The sequence below is a fragment of the Vombatus ursinus genome, unplaced genomic scaffold (assembly GCF_900497805.2).
Source record: "Vombatus ursinus unplaced genomic scaffold, bare-nosed wombat genome assembly UNPS02003292.1, whole genome shotgun sequence".
Taxonomy (NCBI): Eukaryota; Metazoa; Chordata; class Mammalia; order Diprotodontia; family Vombatidae; genus Vombatus; species Vombatus ursinus.
The window spans coordinates 13,688,935-13,712,381 of NW_020943070.1; the positions used below are offsets into that span (position 1 = coordinate 13,688,935).

A 23,447-nucleotide genomic window follows, 5' to 3' on the forward strand; every position below is an offset into this window, starting at 1 on the left:
TATCTATCTATCTATCTATCTATCTATCTATCTATCTATCTATCTATCTATCTATCTATATCTATATGTATATACACACACACACACACACACACATACATACATATACACACACACTGTCCCAAAAATCTTAGTGCCATTTTAAGCTATTAAAGGTTAAGACTTCTCTCCTCTCTCCCTTCTCTCTTTCTCTCCTCTCTCTCTCTCTCTTTCTCTTCTCTCTCTCTCTCCCTCACTTTCACTCCCTTTCTCTCTCCTTCTCTCTTCTTCCCTCTCCATCCCTTTCTCTTCTCCATGTAATATGAAAATATTACATATATACACAATATACACTTAAACATACATACATATACTTACATGCATGTACTTGTATATCAAATATATATGTATACATACATATAAATGTATACTCTGCATATATTTATATTACATATGAGTACATGCATACACACACATGCACACCCACACTCACACAAACACATAGAGATATGGGAAAATATAGGATGTGTGCAATGAAACATGATAAAGCTTGATGAGTATGTGAGGAGGAATGGGGACAGATAGAATTGAAGACCAGTTATGAAGGGCTTTGAATGCCAAGGTAAAGAAATTGTACTTTATTTGTTCCATTTATTGAGGCGCAGAAAGGGTTTAAGCTAGTAGAAATTTTAAAAAATCTTTTTTGCCAAGTGAAAACTCATTTAGAATTGAATTTCAATGTTTGTTGGAATCGCCCCTGGAAAGGTGATTCTGTACCTACCTTACTTTCTGTCTACAGATAAATAAGGCAATGACCGCCACCAGCATGCCAATTAGGAACAGTCCAGCACTCACTCCTTCAATAACTCCAAACAAAGGCTCTAAGAGAATCCAAATGAAATAAAACAAAGCCCAATGTGGGAATTACTTCAAAGAAAACAATAGGGAGCAATTCAATCCTCTCTCTGGAGGAAATTTTGCTTTTGAGATAGATTAGAAAATGTACCTGCACCCATGGTTTAACCCTGTGAATGTTGGGAAGGTCTATGATTTCATGGCATAAGCAGTTCCCAAGGTGGGAACTCCCTCTGCCAATACAGATCACAATCTGCAGCTCAGTGAGACATGTCCTAGAGAGCTGCTTAATACACTGAGAGGTTATCATCTGCCCACAGTAACCCTGCTGGTAAGTGTCAGAGGCAAGATGTGAATATGGCTTTCTGACCCCAAGGCCAACACTCTATCAACTATACCACACTGTCTCTCTGTGTCTAAATAAACAGATGAAAATGACTTATTCCAGCTTTAACCATTATGGTAGTCGACAGATGGGTCATTTTGTTTCTGAGACTGGCTACAGATTTTTAACTTTAGAAGCAGTGTGTGTTTGAACTCAAAGTTCTTTGGGATAAGTGCCAACATTCAGTAGAGCTTATGTAGTTTGTCATTTCCATTAAGACCTATTTTGGTATTTTATCATGGACATCACTTGGGTTCTCAAAGACCACTCCAGTTGAATGCAAATTTTGATGGGTTCCAAGCCAGCTAGAAAGACTTTTGTTAGGGCCCTGGTGATGGACTGCACACCTGTTAGGGGCAGCTAGGTAGTGAAGTGGATAGAATACCGGACTTGGAGTCAGGAAGACCTGAGTTCAGATCTGACCTCAGATACTTCTTGCTTGTGTGACCCTAAAGCAAGTCATTTTACATGTTTTCCTCAGTTTCCTCAGCGGTAAAATGGGATAATAACAATATCTACCTCACAAGGTTGTTGTGAGGATCAGTAAGATAATATTGGTCAAAGTACTTAGCACAGTGCCTGGCACATAACAGGTGCTATGTGAATGCTATTCCCCTCCAACCTCCTATTATCTAAGGACTTACCAAGCTAAGTATGGAGTGGCTTATCACCAGGTTGGCCATAAGTCGTTGAATTTTTCAGCCATACCAACTCTCAAAGACCCTCTGACAAAGTTGTAGAGGAATTGGGAGCAGTATAGGAGGAAGGAGAAAAGACACCGATAAAATTCTTGGTCCTTGAGGTATTTTGAGTTAAAGCATGTCATTTGTAAACATTGTAAAAGCAATTGGGTACTAAGCTACAAATGAAAAGTGATACCCAGAAATACAGTTTTTGGAAACACAGTAAATTGGAAGAGGACTCTTTCCCTCCAGTATAAACAAGTTTTAGGAATGGCTATATGAATAATAACTTCTGAATAATGATTTGTGAATAATGATTTTCAAAGTGGGTATTTTTAAACCTTGGATGTTTTTTTTTAATAATGACGTTTGTCTTTTCAATCTTCATAATAATAACTAACATTTCTTTGGTGCCTTTAGATTTAGTTTACATACAAAAGAATGTTCCCTTCAACCACTCTCTTAAGTTGGTAGGGAAGGTCATATTTGCCCCATTTTACAAATAAAGAAACTGAGGCTCAGAGCTATACAGCTAGTGTCAAAACCAAGGTTCTATGTGCACACATGATTTCTACCATTCTCATTTCCCAAGCCACGTGTGTTTTTTTTTTATCAAAAATGTTTCAAATAGGAAAAAATGTATTTGCAAAGTCTCTACTTAACATTAAATCATAGCAAACATGTCCAAATCCTCTTAGCTTCATTCTAATCCCCATATAGAATTGAATAGTAAGGTGATTATCTCTGCATTTGGCATAAATAGCCACTAGGGCCTGTGATGCTGAGTCATTTTCTAAGAGTTATAAACAGAAGGAAACAACCTCTAATTGCAACAAGGGAGAACCAGGTTAGATACTGAAAAGGACTTCCTGAATACTAATAGTAATGTGAGACTGATTTCAGAGAGAAACTATGGCAATCTCCTCCCCTGATTTAAGATGAAGAATCAGACAATCATCTGTGTGCTTTCTTCTGGATGTCCTAGTTCATCTGAGAACTGAAATAAAAGACTTCTTGAGCTATCTTCTAATTCTGTGATGCTGTATTTAAAGGTGGGTCCAAATGCAAAAGTGGATAAAGGAATATGAGAAATGTGGCTTGGTCAGACCAGACCTATTTAGCCCATGATTCTGTCTCTGACCATGGTACCCGGGAATTTTTTTTTTTCAAAGAATATATCATTTTTTTTTCTAGAGATTAGGGAATTGCCCCAGACATTCCAAAGTTCCCCTTATTAAACCACTCTAAAAGAATCTTTTATGAACTTATCTGAAGCCTTCTGGAAGTTACATTTGCTTCCTACTCTTTAAGGAAGTTCTTCGTTCCACAAAATCTCTTTCTACACTTCAAAGGTTTTTATTTCCAGTACTAGCCTCCTAGTATTTGGTAAATGACTATTGAGAGTCACTCTACTCATACCTCTTTCATATATTTTTATCATATGCTTTCCTAGCCTTCATCTTTCTAAACTGACAAATACTAATCTTTACCTTTAGCTTTTATGTGCAGACCATCCTAATCTCCTTTTAATTTCACGGATAGCATAGTGTTTTTTGAAATTAAATTAAATGCCTAAGGAATTCCCTAAATAAATTAATTGACTAGATATCCCTACTGAGCACTTAGGGTTAGTAGATGATATTTTTGTGGTAAGGTTGAAAGAAACTTAATCTCACCTGATTCGGTAGTGATGGGTAAGGAGAAAAATGTATCTGAGAAGAGCGGCTCTGTAAACTCCTTCAGGTTCTCATCAAATAACTGAGTGAAGGCTCGAATGCTGATTCTGAAAAGAGGAAAAGTTGATTTGATACTTGGAAATATCTGTGATTTCACTGGTATGGGACCTACTCCCCTCCAGTGACATAACTAGGAATCCCTCCACGTTTCATATGATAATCTGGATTCATAACATTGCCTGGTATCCAACTTTCTAGTGAGAATCTTCTCTGGACCCATCACAGTTGGTAATGGGGAACCAATAAATCTCTACTAATGACATATTTCTGACAGTGCAGATTTGAGGTTGAACACAATAAGAATAGTTGAAAAAATTTTTGATGAAAATATAGCATCCAATTTATTAATGGCTTTCTTCCCATTTGTTTGCATGAGTTACGGATTTGAGAAGTTCCTTATTTCCTTCATCACCATCAGCAGCAACAGCAGCCTATTATATGCAGGACATTGTGATAAGTGATGAAGATAAAGGGGCCCTGCTCTTGAGGGGCTTATACTTTATTTGGGAAGGTAGGACATGATCACAAAATTGTTAAAGACCATACAAGGAGGAAGAAGGAAGACAATCCAGGCAGGTAGGAATAGCATCAATTAATCAACAAGTATTTATTAATACCTCCTATGTGCCAGGCATTGTTCCAGGCACTAGTATAGTGGTTGGACGACGAATAGATCAATATAACTGGATCAGAGGGTTTATAGTAGTGAGAGACGATAGAGAAGTACATATATGATAGATTGTGGATAGCCTTGGATCCTTGGGCTGAGGAGTTCACATTTTATCCTTAAAGTAATGGGGAGATATTAGAGATTTTTAGGATTTGCGCAAACTGGCATTTAGGAAGATTAATACAGCAGTAGATTAGAGGTGGAGGGAATGGAACTAGGGAGATCATTTTGCAACTATGCTAATAGTCCAGATGGGAAGTGGTTAGGGTCAAGAGGAGGGTAGTACCAGTGGGGAGGGAGAAGATGGGAGAGATGTGAGAGGGGTTACAGAGGAAGAATTAGCAGGACTTAGTGACTGACTGGACATTGGAGGAAGAGGAGGTATGAGTCAAGGATGACTGATTGACAATTGATAAGTACCAATAAAGGTACTATTAATAGAAACTGGAATGTGTAGAGTCAGATAGGAGAAAAGATAATGAATTTGGTTTAAGACAGAATCTCGGCATTGGATGAGACTTCAAAGGTCACCTAGTTCAACCCATACTTTTTTTTAAACTATTTTTTTTCTTGATTTCTTTTCTTTTCATACCTCTTTCCTTTTTTTTTTTCCTTTTTGGTGTGGCAATCGGGGTTAAGTGACTTGCCCAGTGTCACACAGCTAGTGAGTATCAAGTGTCTGAGACTGAATTTGAACTCAGGTCTTTCTGACTCCAAGGCTGGAGCTCTATCTACTGTGCCACCTCGCTGCCCCCCAACCCATACTTGACAAAAAAAAAATCCCTCTATATAACATCTCAACAAGTCAGTCAGTCAAAAAAATTTATTAATTTATTTACCTACTATTAAGAGTGAGTGTTTGGGGATATAAAGTAAGGCAAAAGATAGTTCCTACTTTTAAAAAGCTTATAGTCTAATGGGAGGGACAAAATAAATCATCATTAAGATTTTGCCAGATGTGAGGGAGCCTCCTGAATGCCTCCTGAAGCAGCCCCATTCCACTCTGGATGCCTGTAAATAATAGGAAGTATTTCCTTACAATCAGCCTAAATTTGACTCTCCCCAGCTTCCAGTCATTGTTCCCATGGTTGGCCCCTGGGGACAAACAAAATAAATCTATTCTCTCTTCCAGATAATACACCTTCCAATACTTAAGGTGGTTATCATATCCTCCCCTGTATCTTCTCTTTTCCATCCCCAGTTCTTTCAACTGATCTGCTGATACAGTTTCAAGGTACTTCATCATCTTGGTCACCCTCTCCTGGACTCTTTCCAGCTTGTCAATGTCCTTCCTAAAATGTGTCACCCCGGCCCTGAACAGATGTGGTCTGACCAGGGCAGAGTTGAGTTAGGGGTAACAAAGGAACATCTAAGTGGAAATTTCAGCGGCCAGTTGGAAGTACATGGCTAGAAAACTGACTTGGAAGCAGTTCAATTAAAAAAAAAAAGACACACCAAAAAAGGGGAAAAAATCTGGTTGTTTTAGTGAAGCCAAAATACGATGCAGCTGCTAAAAAAAAAATAAGCTGCATTGAAAGAAGCCCAGTAACCAGACCACAGGAAGTCATAATCCTTTTACTCTGGGCTGGTTAGACCACAACTGTTTATTTCTGGGAACCTCATTTTAAGAAGAATATTGACAAATTAGAGAGCACTCAGAAGAGGTTGGGCCAGTATGGTGAGGGATCTGGAAACCATGTGACAGAGGGGAATGGCTGTTGAAAGCTCATCTTTGTCTAACACTTTAAAGTTTACAAGTAATAATAATACCCAGTGATACTGTACCTGAACATTTGCAAAGTACCTCTCTCAAAACCAACCTGTGAGGGAGGGCAAGACCCATTAGTCTCGTTTTTCAGATAAGAAAATGGAATCACTGAGCAGTTAAAACGACCTATCCATGACCACACAATTCATCTCTGAGAGGGGATTCAAGCCCAGATCTCCTGACCCAGGTCTAGCATTGTCTACCCTATCGATTATTTCAAAAACAATCCTATGAGTGAGAACATATCATTTATCATGATCTTTCTGTCAATGGGGAAATTAAAATGTGACTTGTTGAAGTCATATAGCTTGTAACTGGCAGAGGCAGATTTTCTATCCAGTGCCTTTTCTAGTACCACTATTTCCTCTCAGATTGGCTAAGGAAGGAAGGAAAGTCCTGATGGCTATCTTCAAACAGATGATGATTTGGAGAAAAATTCTGTTGTCCCATACAGAACAATCCAAATGGAAATTACAGGGTGGCAGAATTTGGCTCATCATAAGAAATCATTTTCTAACCACCTAAGAACCAAACAATAATGGAATGGGTTGCCTCATAAATTCAACAATATTTTTATTAAATACCTACTGTAGCCATCAATTAATTAATAAATATTTATTAAATACCTACTATATGCTAGACGTTCTGCTAAGTGCTGGGGATATAAAAAGAGGCAAATGACAGTCTCTCTCCTCAAGGAGCTTATAATCTAATAGGGAAGATAATACTCAAACAAATATATATGAAGCAAGCTATATACAGGATAAATTTCTATTTTAACATTTAATTTAATTTAATTTGAATTCCTACAAGACTGCAGCAACAAGGCACTGTACTAGGCACTGAGGCTGATACAAATGAAAAAAATTATCTACATGGACCTATGCGCATGGAATCTAGTTGTGAACTCTATCAATGGGATAGAAATTCCTGAATTAGATTGGAAATTGGTTGAAATGAACAATAAAGTGTTTTTCAGCTCTAAGATCATCTGATTTAAAGTCTGTGGATAAAGAGCCCCAGAAATAGTCTTAGGGTTATTCTATCCTGAAGAAATAACACTAGATTTAATGTAAGTCATTTGGAAATCAATTAAGTAATCCATTCCCTTAGCAATCTATATTGATTTAGCTAAATGATTAAGATGGTGTGTGTGTCTGTGTGTGTGTGTGTGTGTGTGTGTGTGTAGAAGGAACCATTAAAAAAATCCCAGTAATAGTCAGAACTATAACTTTATAAAGTAATATGGGGGAGGGAGGATATACCCTTAATTATTTTATTTCCATTCATTCATTTATTCAACAGACATTTATTAAGCATCTGTTACATGGAAGGCATTTTTTTTTTTTAGATACAGCATGGTATAGTGGGAAGTGAGTTAGAGTCAGAACACCTGGCTTCAAGGCCCAGCTCTGGCCCTTACTAGTTGACTGACTATGGACAAGTCCCTTGACTTCTGAATCTCAGTTTTTTCATCTGTACAATGGGGGTAATAACATATGTACTAACTTAGCTCTACAGGTCTGTTTTGGGAAAAGTGATTTGTAAATCTTAAAATGCTTCAGAAATATGAACTACATTATTATAACCTCTCTAAACGTCAAATAGGGGGAATCTTATAGAACGTTATAGGACCAAGGTCTAAGGCACAGCTTCATCAAGAAAGGAAATGACTGGATACTTCTTACATTTGAAACAAATGGACAGGGGCTGTTAGGCAAGCAATTTAAAAACTGCTTGTGTTTGAGTGTTTGTGTGTGTATGTGTGTGTATGTGTGTGTGTGTGTGTGTGTGTGTGCCCATATGAATGCAATATAAACTCAGTAGTTACAGGAAAGATGTCATATAAAAATGGATAAAGTATTTGTATAAATATATAAATTATTATGTTATTATATATATATATTCAGCTTTGGTGTTGGAATTGAATAGAAGGGAAAGAACAGGCTGGATTTCATTTGGGAGACAGTAGCACTTTCAAAAACCTGAAGCTTCACCCTTCAACAAAACCCTATTTAAAATAAGTAAATAAATAAAACAAAATATGGGTGTTTTTCTGTCTATGCTATTGCTATGAATCATGGGTTACTATGAACCTTGAGGAACAGAAATTTATGTCACCCAAAGGACAAGGGACAGATGTATTGCTCAGGAAGTGGGAGTAGAAAATCAAAGAGAAGTGTGACGGGACAGGAGCTGGCCCAGTCACAAAGTGAAGACAGCAGACGGATTACACCCACATCTCCTTAATGCTAAGAGAACTATAGGCCAGAGAGATTCCCTCTTTGAATGGTATGCTCCAAATAGGCCAATGATAAAAAGAAAGGCTTCATACACACCAAAACACTCATAGCAGTACATTTTTTTTTTTGACGGTAGCAAAGAATTGGAAACAAAGTCGATGGCCCCATTGGGGAATGGCTCAAACCAGTTATGGTACAAGAACATAATGGAACATTATTGAGTTGTGAGAAATAATGAATAGGTTGAATATGGGGAAATAAGGGATGACCTGAATGAACTGAATCAAAGTAGATGAGCCAGGAAACAGCACACATAGTGACCAACACCAATGTAAATGGAAAGAATGACAAACACAGAACAACTGAAATTCAATGCTGTAAAATTATACTGACCAAACTTGGCCTCAAATAAGGGATATGAGAATTCACCACCCTTCCTTGCTTGCAGAGGTGGGATCCATGGTTGTCGAAGACCACACATAATGCCAGACATCATTGATTTGTTAGTTTTGTTCAACTTTCTCCCCCTCTCCCTTCAAATTCTTTGTTATAGGAGACAGGGAATGGTAAGAGAAGAAGAAGGAAATCTATATTGGGAAGTATGGTGGGTTTTAAAACAAAAAAAAAAACAATCATGTTTAAGAGATCTGGAGGATGGCTCCCTGGTGTCCTGGATAACCCCTCTATGGAAGTTTTTCCCAACTCTAAGTTTTGGTTCTGCAACTTACTTAAGCTGTGTAGCTGTAGGTAATAAACCTCTCTGAGTTTCCAATTCCTCATCTGTAAAATGGGGACAATGATCCATTTTTACTCCCAGAACTGCTATGAGGAAAGAGCCAAGTGCCACACCAATGCCACACCATTATTGTTCTCTGTATGAGATTTGGGGTGAGAACTGCTCCATCTGAGATGGAAACAAACAGCAGCTGGCTGCCCAACCAGCACTGGTCTCAATGCAAAGAAGACTGGATAGACATTTTAGCCTGGGGTGGGAGAAGCACAGGTTAAGTTTAGCGTGGATGCCTCTTGGCTATCATGGATCCACGTTGCATTTGTGATCTACTTCATGGTTACCGAACTGGAACAGAAGGCACTCCAGGCTTTCTGGGACTGCCTTTGGAATAACAATACTGCTAATAACTGACTTTTCTATAGTGCTTTAAGTTTTATAAAGCCTTTGCCTCACGACTACTCATGAGAGTAGGCAATCCAAGTATTTTCATCCCTCCTCTACTCCTCTGCCCCCATTTTTTTTTAACAGCTGAGGGAACTCATTAGATTATGAACCCTTTCATTAGATTGTAAGGTCCTTGAGGGCAAGGACTGTCTATATACTTTCTTTGTATCCTTGGTGCTCCACATAGTATCTGGCACATTGTCGGTGCTTATTAAATGCTTACTGACTTAACTGAGGCTGAGAGATTCATTAAGTGATTGAACCTAAGAAAATACAGAAGGACTCAAAACCAGGTCTTCTGACTCCAAGTACACCATACCCCTCTGCTATTGAAGTAAACAAATCTAACTTTGAACCTGCCCTTATTTTAAGTGGAAAATAAGATGCATTTGAATTCATCAGTGAACTCAAATTGAAAATCAAATTAGGCTTATTTCCATTTTTAAAAATCCACAAACTCATTTTTTTGGTGCAATCAGAAGCAGAAAGGAACAGAATGAATTTTTCCATTAAAATATGAAGGATCGTAAGATCACAATTCTCGTCTTGGAAAGAACTTTTTGGTGTTGTTGTTGTTTGGTCATGTCTAACTTTTCATGACCCCATTTGGGGTTTTCTTACCAAAGATAATGGAGTGGTTTGCCATTTCCTTTTTCAGCTCATTTTACAGAAAAGAAAACTGAGGCAAACAGGGTGAAGTGACTTGCTCAGGGTCACAAAGCTGGTAAGTGTCTGAGGCTGGATTTGAACTCAGCTCTTCCTGACTTCCAGGCCCAGAGCTCTAGATGCCCAGAAAGCGCCTTTGTAAACCATCTAGTAGATTCCTTTCATTTTTATAAGTGACGAAATTGAGGCTCAGAGAGGCTTGATATCTTGCCAAAAGTCACACAGGTAATAAGAGGGCAGAGCCAGGATTTGAACCTAGGTCTCCTAAACTCCCAACCAACCCTGTAGCCACTGTGCCACAGCTAACTGGATTTGAAGACGTCTAATCAGAGCCCCTGATTTTGCATGGAATGACTTGTACATTCCCAGAATGCCGAAGGAACTTAAGAGACAAGGCAGGGGCCAGGCTTTCATATATCACCCCATAAAATTCAGAGAGCCCTTTGACGGGTTATTTATCTGCAACAACTCCAGCCCATTAGTTACCCAGCAAGCACAGCACCCAGTAGAGTAATGCTTTGTATCTCCGTCTCTCGAAGCAAAATCACAGCAATCCGTCTCACCTGTAGGCAGTGCGGGGCTTCAGGGGACCATCACAGAATTTTTGCTGATTTGAATCACATTTACCACCCAAGCTTTCCATCTCTGCTCCAAGTTTAATGTTAAAACTCTTTGAGTTGAACTCAGGACTTTCTGTGCATTTGCTTGCGAAATAGTTGGTCTGATAGACTCGAATGGAGGCATTGTGGCGGTATTCAAAGTAGGAAGGCAGGGGGTGATGCTGCTCTGGCTTCAACTCATCACTGCCTGGAATTGGGAAATGCACACAGGTTTTGTATTGAGAAAATAGAACATGGGTTGGAGAAGTCTCTGAAGGGTTAGTTCCTTACACAGGTGAGTAATTCCAAATCCTGATTGGTCTGACCTCCACCTTCCTACATCCCCTTCCCCCCAGTAACGCCACCAGCAGAGTCATAACTAACGGTTCTCACATCCTGGGCATGCAGCATAAAAGGTGTCAATAAAGCATTTGAAATGGGAGAGAACTAAGGCCTTGGAATATGTGGACCTTTGGGCTATGACGGTTAGCAGAGGTCCCAGGGCACCAAACAGCCTCTGCTGTGGAAGCTGCCTTCAAGAAGATGGAACTAGGTTGGGCCCCAGCACTCCTGGGGTGCGGCTATAAGGAGGAAGTGAGCCATCTACAGCAGCTTCCTGTTTTAAGCAACCAGTTGGTAAGCTCCATTGTTTCTACCAGCTCCAGTTCAGGAAGTACCTTCTATATTTCCACACCCAGGAGCAAACTCTGCTTGCTCCACCCTAGGGCTCTGCCTGGAGCAGAATAGCTCCAGTGATCAGCAAGAGTTCTATGAAATTCCTATCAAGTTTATTTTAATTCAATTTTCAAATAGAAATATAAAAATATAAATATATATTTATAAGTATTCAATTTCTAGAAACATAATACCTAGCTAAATACTTTAGAATATCCATGTGAGTACTTTTCAAATATAAAACATATAATATAAATATAAAATATGAATATACATAAAATATATAATATAGAAATATCAAATAAATGCTAACTGCAGTTCTAGAAGTGGGATAAGTGAAGATTATTGAACTCAAAGTAATACTGATAGGGCATCAGTTCTAAAAGGTTGAGAGTTAGTGTTATATTTAAATGGCTCCTGCCAGCTATTAAGGAAACCCATATGGCAAGGGAGACATTAAATGTTTTATGGGAAGGAACTGGGAAGGATCACATCTGTCACCAAAGCTTCATCCCCATCTAGGGTTTTTCCTACCCTAGATACTTTCCACCCCCAACCCCATACAAGTAACATCTAGTCTAATAAATCTTTACATGATCAACTCTCAACTGCAAACTACAGACATTTTAAATTCTTGCCTGACTTCTTCCCATCATCCAATGCCCATTTCAAACTAATCCCTTCAATAATCCTATCCCTGAGTGTTTGGTCAATGCAAACTTATTTCAATGTTAGCTGAAGTAATAGATAATTAATAAATAACATTATATTTATGGATAGGGATGGGTCCTGTGATTTCTTTGCTATAAATAACTTTCAGGTGAGCTAACTCCCTCTGCCAATTCAGTCTGCGCAACTGATGGTCTTAGAGAGTTGCTTAGAAGTCCTGATTTATACATTTAAATGATTTGGCCAAGGTCTTTATGTGTGAAATCTGAACCCAGATCTTCCTGGCTTTGAGGCCAGCTTCCACCTGCTACACCACACTGCCTTTCTATAATATTAAAATTAGGAGGATAAATCTGCATATATATGGATGCATATACACACACAAACACATTATGCAGGTCAGATACTGTTTATAATTGATAGGGGGAAGGTGGGATATCCAAATGATTCTACTGGATAATTCTACAATTTTGTTGCATCAAAATGTGTGCTATTAACAGGAGCTTGGAAAATAGTTTTATTATACATTAGTTAAAATGGGATTTGTCCCATGGAATGCAAACATATACTAGATTATACAAATAGCTTTGAGTTTGTCTGAAGTTTTGAATTATTTGGACCACTGCTCTTCTCCATTGACACAGATAACTCAGAGTTGACTATGGGAATTAAAATCCAGTCCTTAAGGATGGCAGTGTTGGAAGGGCTGTGCTGACTATGTTTGTTTTTTGTTTTTTGTTTTTTTTTAAGCTTCTGTTTTGTCAGGAGCTCAGGAATTCAATGATTACATCAAAGATATTAGGGCCTGACTAATATTACAGTACCTCTGCTGGGTGTACACTCCATCTGCAATTATTTAGCTTAACAATAAAAGATTCTTCTGCATTAAGGAGTTTGGTTCTTAATGAGTCTAAAAATCTTCTTTAGCCCCAAACTTCTTCCAGAATCCTAGGGTCATAGATTTAGAACTTGAAGGGAACTTGGAGGCCATTTAGTTCAAATTGAGGCCCAGAGAAGTTACATGACTTGCCCAAGGTTAAACATGAATTAAGCAGCAGAAGCAGGTTTGGGCTCTTGTCCTCTGACCAGATCCAGTGTTCTTTCCACTGTAGCAAGATGCTTCTCTACAGAGGTGCTGGGTTTCTTCTCCAACATTGGCCAAAGCCACCAAGAATGCTTAAGAAGTATACACAGAGTTAGAATAGCCTCGAGATGTAGGAAAAATTGGATATTTGGTAGAATTTTCCCCCATTGAAAAACAACTTTGGTGAAGTGAGTATGTCTGTTGTAGAAAGAGCAGGAGTCAGGGACAACTACACGAATGCACTTGTATAAAGTCAAAAATAGGAACATATTTAATGAATGGTTGGCTTAACTCTATACAAAGGAACTCCAGGTTGCCTATGACTGTTGTCATTTTGGGAGTGGAATTTTGTTTTAATTAGTGTGTTGCTTTTTCATTAAAGTCCTATTCTGGTTCTTAGCCCATGTTCTAGTGATTAGCACAGTGTAGGATGGTACACAGTAGGTGCTTGATAAATGCTTACTGACTGATATTTTATTATGCTATGGAAGTTCTCAAAGACTATGAGATTGGAGTGCAAGCTCTGATAGGCTTTGGAAAGGCTTTGGGACTGACAATGGATAGTTTCTGTCCTTCGAGGACCAGCCAGTCAGTCAACAAGCATTTATTTAGGACTATGTCCTAAGCAATAAGAGTGCAAGGAAAAATAAAAACAGGGGCTCTGCCCTCGAGGAACTCACATTCTAATGGTGGAGACAATATACAAAAAGTCATCTATGCACAAAATAAATACAGTGTAAAAAGGAGGTAATTTCAAAGGGGGTGGGCACTACTGTTGAGGGATAGGGAGGGAGAAGGGGCTCCTATAGAAGAAAGGATTTGAGCTAAATCTCTAAGGAATTCTAAGCCAGAATGAGAATGCATCCCTAGAAGAGGGTTCATCACCATTAGGTGATGATTTTAATTATTATTATTATTATTATTATTCTTTTAGCCACACCAACTCATAAAAATCATCTACGAACAAACAGAGAGTTTACAACCTATGTCTAAGGAGGGAGTACTCACATGGATATTCTAAAGTATTTAACTAGATATTATGTTTCTAGAAATTGTGTATCTATGAACTAGTTAGAGATTAAATAGATTCTCTATAACACTCTGGTAGTTTCTCTCTCTATCTCTTTCTGTCTCTCTGTCTCTGTCTCTCTCTTTCTCTCTCTCTCTCTGTCTCTGTCTCTGTCTCTGTCTCTCCCTCTCTGTCTCTGTCTCTCTCTCTGTCTTCCCAGGCCTTTTAGTACAGTGCCTGGGACATAGCAGGTTGTTAGTAAATGCTAGTTGACTGACTAATAGGATGCAATGATCTGAGATCAAAATGGGAAATTAGGAAGTATTCTGAACACTCTATAACAATTCCTTACCCCCTTTCCTCTTAGAGCTTTTAGATTTTTTTGTGCAGTCAGAGGTTTGGGAGTTTCGACTTTTTTTCCTGGGGAGTTGGTTGACATAATGTTTGAAGTAAGAGTGAGTAAAGAGCTTTGAAGGAAAATTGCTGCTTAATGGCTGAGCAAAGAGGGGTGAAGAATTTAATGCACATCCATTACTGAGAGGGACTTTAAATACACAAAGGAGTATAGAAACTTTCTTTTGGCCTAGGATTATTCAAAGAATTTGTTTTAGTCAGCACAACAAAGCACATTATTTCTAGTGATCTATTGTGATATGGAAATAGGTTTGTTATTACACTACTCTTCATGAAAATAGGATTTTGCCTCATTTCTGAATGAACTGGACAAATCTGTGAGCAATGACATCTCAGTATTAAATTTGAAAAATGATAGAATCATGGATCTGGGAATACCCTTGAGTGGTCCTTTAGTCCATGCCCCGGTCCTTAAAAGAGTTGTACCAAGTACCCTGTCCCTAAAAAAAAATATAACTGTCTCCTTTTTCACTTAAAATTATCAGAGGAGAGTCTGTGGTTTCCCTGGAAAAGCATTTCAGTGTCTTACAGTATTGTTAATTACTGAAACTTACCATCGGCCTCTCTCACCACTACTGTAAAATATTTCACAGCCCCATTGGTGTCACTGAACCAGCTGCAGTTAAAAGTAAAGTTGATGGAAGACTTGCTAATTAGCACATCCTTTTTATTCACTCGAATATGTGGAGGTGGCGGAGGAGGGCCTGGATGAGAATGAGGAATAAAGAGGGTGTGATGACTTCATGCAGCAGCCTCTGAAATCAGCATCCCAGCCAATCTAACCAAACCCAAATTGTTTGATTCCTATGTTGTTTGCAATCACCAAACATCCACCCTCTCTAGTAGAAAAATGGGCAGGGGAAGGGACATTCCAGTAGTGCATCAAAGGTAACAAAAGAGGCAATTCCTCAGCAGGATTCTTGGAGTTGCTTCATTGAAAGATACTTTGTAGCTCCTATCACATCCATAAAAGGGATGTTTTGAACAAAGCACCAGCTCACACAGGTCTATTAAGATCGCTTACCTTGTCAAACTAAGGATGCCCTATAGAGGGAAACCTTTCTAGGATATTGGCTCTGCCCCCTTCATTCCTCCCGAAGGAGCAATAAATCAGATTATAGGGAAGGTCTTGTATGACCTTAGACAAGTCACTTAGCCTCTGAGGCCCCCAATTTTCTCAATGGTATAATGAGAGGGTGGGTTCTTGAGGCTGCGATCCCTGTCATTATTGTTGTTTAGTCGTTTCAGTCATGTCTGACACTTCCTGACCCCATTTGGGGCTTTCTTGGCAAAAATACTGGAGTGGTTTGCCATTTCCTTCTCCAGCTCATTTTACAAATGAGGAAACTGAGGCAAACAGGGTTAAGTGACTTGCCCAGGATCACACAGCTAGTAAGTGTCTGAGGCCAGATTTGAACTCAAGTTTTCCTGAAGCCAGACCCAGTACTCTATCTATTGTGTCACCTAGCTGACCCAAGCACCATGCTCTTGGCACATAGTAGGTGCTTAATAAATACTTGTTGCCTTCACCTTTTCCTCTTCAGTGCACCACTGATCAGCCATGGTCAGACACGCCGTACCTTGACCCCAAAGTAGTGATGCCATTTTGGTCCTCTTCTAGAATGAAGGCCAATAAACAACAAATACTAAAACTAACGGACAATAGCAAAGCTCTCCTCTTTGACTTTGGGGGAGGGAGTGGTGCTGTGGAAAGGAGCACTTACGATCAATCATAGTGATTGTGGTCTCTTCCACCACCTCGCTGGTCATGCCCTCGGACTGCACCTTGATGGACACACGGTACTGCTTATGAGGAACTAGGGTCATGATATTGAGCACGGATTTATCTTTGTCCAGCCTTCGGGAGAATTCCACCTCCTCGGTGTCCACTTTCCTGCATTCAATGCTGTACCCATCAAAGTCAGAATCAGGAGGGATCCAGGAACAGGCAATGGCTGTGGAATTCTGTGGACGGCAATGCAGGTTTTGTATCTTGTCTGGCCCTGGAGAGGGGAGGAATAGAATGGATTCAGAACTTGGCAGTGGGTGGTTCCTGCTGGTAGTGTTTGCTTTTAGAGCATCTAGACAAAACTAGCTCTGACCTTGCCATCCAAGTAATAGTTGCCTCCCCAACATCTCAAAAGACTTTTGAGGCCAGGGTTCTCAACCCTTTTTGATGTCACAGACCCCTTTGTCAGTTTAGTGAAGACTACAGAGACCTTCTCAGAATACTATTTTTAAATGAAATGAAATTAATACATGGGATTACAAAGGAATCAACCCCTTACTCTCTACCTTCCTTGCTCCCACCAAGTAATCTTTGACCCAATGACACTAGCCTCCTTGCTCTTCCTGAATAAAATGCTCCATTTCTAGGCATTTTTTCATTGGCTGTCCCTGAACTCTCTCCCTTCTCATCTCCACTTCCTGGTTTCCCTCAAGTCTCAGTTTCTATAGCACGTAGCCTCCTGGTCCTTTTTTTTTTTTTTTAAAGGCAATGAGGTTAAGTGACTTGCCCAGGGTCACACAGCTAGTAAGTGTCTGAGGCCTGATTTGAACTCAGGTCCTCGTGACTCCAGGGCTGGTGTGCTATCCACTGCACCACCTAGCTGCCCCTTCTCCTGGGCCTTCTTTTTTCTTTTTTAAGGCAATTGGGGTTAAGTGACTTGCCCAGGGTCACACAGCTAGTAAGTGTCAAGTGTTTGGTCTGAGGCCAAATTTGAACTCAGGTCCTCCTGACTCCAGGGTCGGCGCTTTATCCACTGCACCACCTAGCGGCCCCTTTTCCTGGTTCTTCTTGACCTTAGGGCCTTCCCTCTGAGATTATCTCCACTTTTCCCTCTTTCTAGCTTGTTTATGCCCAGCTCTTCATTCATTTTCTCTCCCATTAGACTGTGAGCTTCTTGAGAGCAAGGACTGTTTTTTGTTTTTGTTTTTGTTTTTTTGCCTTTCTTTGTATCCTCAGCACTTAGCACTGTGCCTGGCACATGATAAATGTTTGTTGACTTGAAATACAATTACGAAAATATTTTTAAAGTTCCATAGACTGTTGGTTAAGAACCATTGTTCAGTCAGTGGTTTTCAAAGTGTGGTGTGGAGACGCCTGGAGGTACCTGAGACCCTTTAAGGGGTTTCTTGAGGTCAAAACTATTTTCATAATAATACTAAGACATTTTAGTTTCTAATACAGAAAATATAGCTATCTATAACCCATATAAACAAAAACTCTTTGGGGTCCTCAGTCATTTTTAATTGTGTCAAAGGGTCCTGGGGCCAAAAAAATTGAGAATTGTTGATCTAGGATATTACTTAAAAATAAATCACATTTGTAATACATACTTTTTACCTTGCAGCTAATGTATTGTAAAAGGAAATCTATCTATCTATCCATCTATCCATCCATCCATCTATCTATTTCTATCTATCTATCTTTCTATCTATTCTATAGATAGATGTACACATAGATATATGTATGTATGTATACACACACGTGTGTGTATCATAAGACTGATATTAGAAAGCAATCCTATCCATAAGTCCAAGCAATTAACCAGGCAGCTAATTTGATGCTGTCCTTCCCCCCAGCCACCATTCTGTTCTGCCCTTAGGTTTTGGGACCTGTGTGACAAAGATGGAGGTAAACACAGGGCCATCCTGCTGACTTTGTGACAGCTTGTTAACCATTATGGGTAGATGTTGAAATAGTCTGGTCTACAGATATCAATGATGACTAAATATGTGTGGTTTTTTGGGGGGGAAGAAACCATAGTTGATTTCCAGCCCCTTCACCCAAAAGGTGAGATAATAAGCCTTTTATTTGTATCAGGATCCATGAGACAGAGGAGCAAAGCTAGTCTGACACCATTTCTTGGCATCTTACCTGGGCCTCTGGCCTAACAGAGCCCCAGGTGGCTAAGGCTCGACCTGTCTCTGTTTCCCAAATGGAACAGCTATGAGGACCAGCTCATGGGGGTTCACCATTGCTGCTGCTGCCATGATTGTGGTGATTGCCATCACTATGTGTGCCTATGGGGTACAGGTATGAGGTATTTTCTGCTACTTTCTACCAATCATGCTAAATTTTTTCAGCTCTGGTCAGGCAGGTAAGCAGTGAGGAGAGGTCCTGTGTGAGTGCAGAGTATTCCAGTAGCATGTGAGATGTAACCTGGCATACTGAACTGACAGGGTACTGAACTTGGAGTCAGGGATTCAAATCCCACCTCAAGTATTTATTAGCTGTGTGACGCAGAAAAAGTCACTTAACCCTATCTATACCTCAGTTTCTTCATCTACAGAAGGAGGGGGCTAAATCTGATGGGTTCTGAGGCTTCCTTCCAGCTCGAAATCTGTGATGTGCTGCTGCTATGTGTATGAGACTGCTTGTGCTCATTTTGGATGGGCATGCATCTGCCAGTGAATATGAATATGTTTGTATGTCAGACTCTAGGAAGAGAGAGAGGATGCTTATAATCTTAAAGTCAAGCATGACCATGTCACTGCCCCTGCTAAAGACGCCTTAGTGGTTTCCATGCTGCCTGGAACATAACAGGAATTTACTAAAAAATACTTGCTGATTTGACTCAAGGATAAAATACAAACTCTTCTTTATTGACATTTGAAGCCCTTCATGGTCTGGTTCACTGGTTACAAGTGAATTGCTCTCATACGCCCTCTGTTCCAGGCAAACTGGCTTATTCATTCTCTATACATTACATCCTATCTGCCATCTCTTTGCTTTTGTCTCTTGAAATCCTGGGCTGCACTCAAGATGCGCTTCAAATGCAACCACCTTCAAGCAGTGGGTCTTCCTGACCCCCTCCTCCCAGTTTTTAGAATCCCTGGAAGTGACATTTTGTATTTCCTTATTGGTGTACAGTTCCTGGCTTGTTGAATTGAATAATCAAGCTGTGTGGGCTTTGGATGAACACCACTGACAATATTGTTGTTGTTCAGTCATTTTTTCAGTTGCGTCTGACTGTCTGTGACCCCATTTGGGGTTTTCTTGGCAAAGATACTGGAGTGGTTTGCCATTTCCTTCTCTAGCTCATTTTTATAGATGAGGAAACTGGGGCAAACAGCTAGTAAGTGTCTGAGGCTGAATTGAAACTCAAAAAGATGAGTCTTCCTGACCCCAGGCCTGACACTCTATCCACTGTGCCATGTAGTTGCCCCACCGGCAATGTAGGCGACTATAAAATTGAGTGCTATTCCCAAACATGAACCCCTAGACCCAGTTCCTAAGGCAGGGTTTAAACTCATATGTTTCTAATTCCAGGTTTAAAGCTTTATCTACTGCTCTACCCTTTGTCTAGATAAAGCTTTAAACCTGGAGTTAGAAACATCGGAGTTTAAATCCTGCCTTAGGAATTTCCAGGCAGTGTTAGCCTGGATAAGTCACTTAACCTCTTTGTTCCTCAGTTTCCACATATGTAAAATGAGGAGGTTGGGTTCAGTAGCCTTTTTGGTCCCTACTAACCCCAGACTTATGATATTATAATCCTTCCTTCTCCTCTCCCCCCATCACTGTATGTGTCCAGTCATCCTGTATCTTTCATAACAATCTCAGAGCAGTAAAACATTTCCCCTAGATTAGCATCCTCTGCAAACAATACCATTTGCAAAGAGAATTAGTTCTTTGTTCCAGTATCCAGGTGATTGATTAAAAAAACACTGGGTCTGAGACCTATTCTGTAAAACACTGAGGTGTCAAATACACCGCCTAGGGCAGAGTGCAGCCTCCAATACTCCCAAGTGCCACCCAAACCAGATTAAAATGCAATTGGGAAATATTTAACAGAAAGAATAAAAATAAATACAGCAAAATGTAGATGACAATACATAGGTTTCTAAGTCAATATGAGGCCTAGCCTGCAGAAATCCTTATGTACAGTTTAGCCACCATTTCTACTTGAATTAGAAACCATTGCTGGAAAATACTGCCTTTTAGCCTCTTCCCCCTGCCTTTTGCCCATATTCCTCAGCCCTAGCCAGCATTAAAAGCCATTCTCCATCAGATACGAAGACCTTGCAGTTCCTAGTTCACTCACTATTAACTGACTTTACAAATTGTTTCACAATACTTCATCGATCAAAGGTCTTAAAAATGTCTAAGTAAAAAGAGTAGAAGCTTTGTTTCTATGAAAACATGCTCAATGCCCCTCCCTGCCCCTAACAATTTCCGGATCCCATTCTTACCTTTCTCAGCTAACCAGACAATCAATACCTAGCATGCAGTATACTCTGAGGATACAGTAGAGATACAAGACACAATCACTGACCTCAAGGGCAGAGAATAGGAGGTAAATAAAAGGGCTTTTATTTTCCCCATTGACATGAATGAATGGGTGATGTTAGAAAGGCCATAAGTAACAAAACTAGTGGTGGAACTTTCAGGCACTGTGGTTAGGTGAGTTTTTAGTGTCCCAGAAGACACATTATATAGGTGACTACTTACCTTCTCTAGGGGCTGCCCTGATTTTCTCTGTCTCTCTGTCTCTCTCTCTCTCTCTCTGTGTTTCTCTCTCTCCCTCTCTCCTCCCAGGTACTATAGAGTCAAGAGGTTACCTACTAAGTGAAACATCATATTTAGAGCCGAAAAGGACCTTAGTGATCACTGCTGCCAGCTTCTTCATTTTATTGATGAGGAAACCAAGACCCAGAGAGGTTAAGCAACTTGCCCTGGGTCACACAGATAGTAAATTATAGCGCTGGAATTTCAACTAAGGTCCTCTGACTCAGAATCTTCTTTTCCCTGCGTTGAGTGCCCTCCTATCCACTGGGTCATGATGTTGAATACGTCTCATGAATCCATTACACTCTATGAAATTAACCACCATTCTAAGAAACAAAGATAAGAAAGACAATGCATTTTATTGGAAAGAAGGGAAGGAAGGAAGGAAGGAAGGAAGGAAGGAAGGAAGGAAGGAAGGAAGGAAGGAAGGAAGGAAGGAAGAAGGAAAGAAGGAAGGAAGGAAGAAAGGAAGGAAGAAAGGAAGGAAAAGAAAGAAAAAAGATGGAAAGAAAGGAAGGAAGAAAGCATTTAAGAAAAAATATCTCTTAAAGAAAGCAGATGCCAATGTTTTGCAAAACCCATATCAGTCTTTCAAGGATTCTGATCACAGAGTGGATTATTTTTAGTATCATGGCAGATATAAAAAGAGACAGGTCTATAACTCATATTGTTTTCCACATGAATTCAAAACCAATCCTCCATAAGCCAAACAGGAGATTTAGAGTAAGCACCACTGAAATGATCAAATGGCATCTCTACCTCCTACTTCCACCTCCTGAGAACCTCTGGTCCCCCAAATGACATACTTGTCCTCACTGTTCCAGAAATAGGTTGGCTGTAGGTTTTCCATGATTCGCCACTGACAGTCCTGACTCTGAATTGATAGAACCGCCCTGGATGAAGACCGTACACAATGCGCCCCTTTGATTTTCTGTTACTGTAGGGGTTGAAGATGGTGAGTTGGTCTCTTGGAAACCACTGCAGCTCAAAGTCATCATAGTCTGTCCAATCTGGTGGACCCAGCCATGTGATGGCCAGGGAGGTGTTTGCCACATCAGCAAAGGACAAAGTACTGGGAGGCCTTGGTGCTGAATAGAAAAGAAAGTGAAGAATTTTGTGGGTTTTATAAGTTACACATTGGGTCTAAATGACACAAAATATGACTTTTCTTGTAGGTCTCCTATTACGCCTCATATTTCTAGTACCATTCTGACAAGGAGTTATTCATATTAATTAATATTAATATTTAGCTTCTTTTATGCACTGCCTCCTCCATTAGATTGTGAGCTCCTCAAGGGCAGGGATTGTCTCATTCCTTTCTTTGTATCACCAGCACTTAACACAGTGCCTGGCACATAGTAGGTATTTAATAAACGTTTATTGGCTTGACTCTACTATTGAAAAGTGCTATGGGACTAGAAATTGAACCATCCCCTCTAGTGGCTTACATTCTGGACTTAATACAGGTGAGTAGGTACAAGATAATTTTAGGAGGAAAAAAAATACTAGCTAGTAGAGGGAAGCAGGAAAGGCTTCCTGTAGGAGGTGGCACCTGAGCTGAACCTTAAAGAAAACTAAAGATTCCAAGAGGTGGAGGTGAGAAAGAAGCAGATTATTTTAGGCGTGGGGTTGTTTGTCCTTCATTCTTTTTTTAGATATTTCTTTTAAGGCAATTGGGGTTAAGTGACTTGCCCAAGGTCACACAGCTAGTAAGTGTCAAGTGTTTGGTCTGAGGCCAGATTTGAACTCAGGTCCTCCTGACTTCAGGGCTGGTGCTTTATCCACTGTGCCACCTAGCTGCCCCCATTTGTCCTTCATTCTTGAAGAGGACCATGACATCAGGGAGGTGATGCCATGACATGCAAGTGAACTGGATTTAAGTGAGGGAGGGCTGTGCAAAGCCACCACCCTCACTTCCTTCTCTGGAGCCATCTGGGTCCAGTGGCCAGATATGGATCAGGACAACTGGAGATGGCCCAGGATTCAGTGGAGACCTTGGCCTTTTCAAGCTAAAGTCTGAACAGGTCTCAGTTTGACTGAAGCAACACCCATTTAGTGATTAAGGCTCAATAAGAAATGAGGCAGAGAATGGCCTCTTCAAGAAAGAAAAAAAATCAATACAAGAGGGAAAGACCCTCAGAATTTCTGGCCAAACCAAAAATAATCGCTATTTACATCATGGGATATAGCCTGCACAAAGGCAGTAGGACGGGAGGCAAAATCCCCCAGTTCAGGGAAGTGGTCAATTCTTCCGGAATATAGTGTGTAATTATAGGAAGTAATGAGAAATAAGTCTAGAAAAGTAAGCTGGCATGAGACTGTAC

The 23,447-nt window shown here is 40.0% G+C and overlaps 1 protein-coding gene across 3 annotated transcripts in view; it reads right to left on the minus strand.

The window, feature by feature from the left end:
- The window catches only part of PTPRB (protein tyrosine phosphatase, receptor type B), a 154,813-nt gene that overhangs the window by 25,906 nt on the left and 105,460 nt on the right, over positions 1–23,447 (minus strand). For all 3 annotated transcript variants that reach the window (XM_027872921.1, XM_027872911.1, XM_027872929.1), the window contains 6 exons: positions 21,930–22,211; positions 16,337–16,615; positions 15,167–15,316; positions 10,726–10,969; positions 3,579–3,685; positions 761–860 (listed from right to left, as the gene is read on the minus strand). In XM_027872921.1, the coding sequence (XP_027728722.1) occupies positions 761–860; positions 3,579–3,685; positions 10,726–10,969; positions 15,167–15,316; positions 16,337–16,615; positions 21,930–22,211 (1,162 nt within the window). The remainder of the gene's footprint in view (positions 1–760; positions 861–3,578; positions 3,686–10,725; positions 10,970–15,166; positions 15,317–16,336; positions 16,616–21,929; positions 22,212–23,447) is intronic.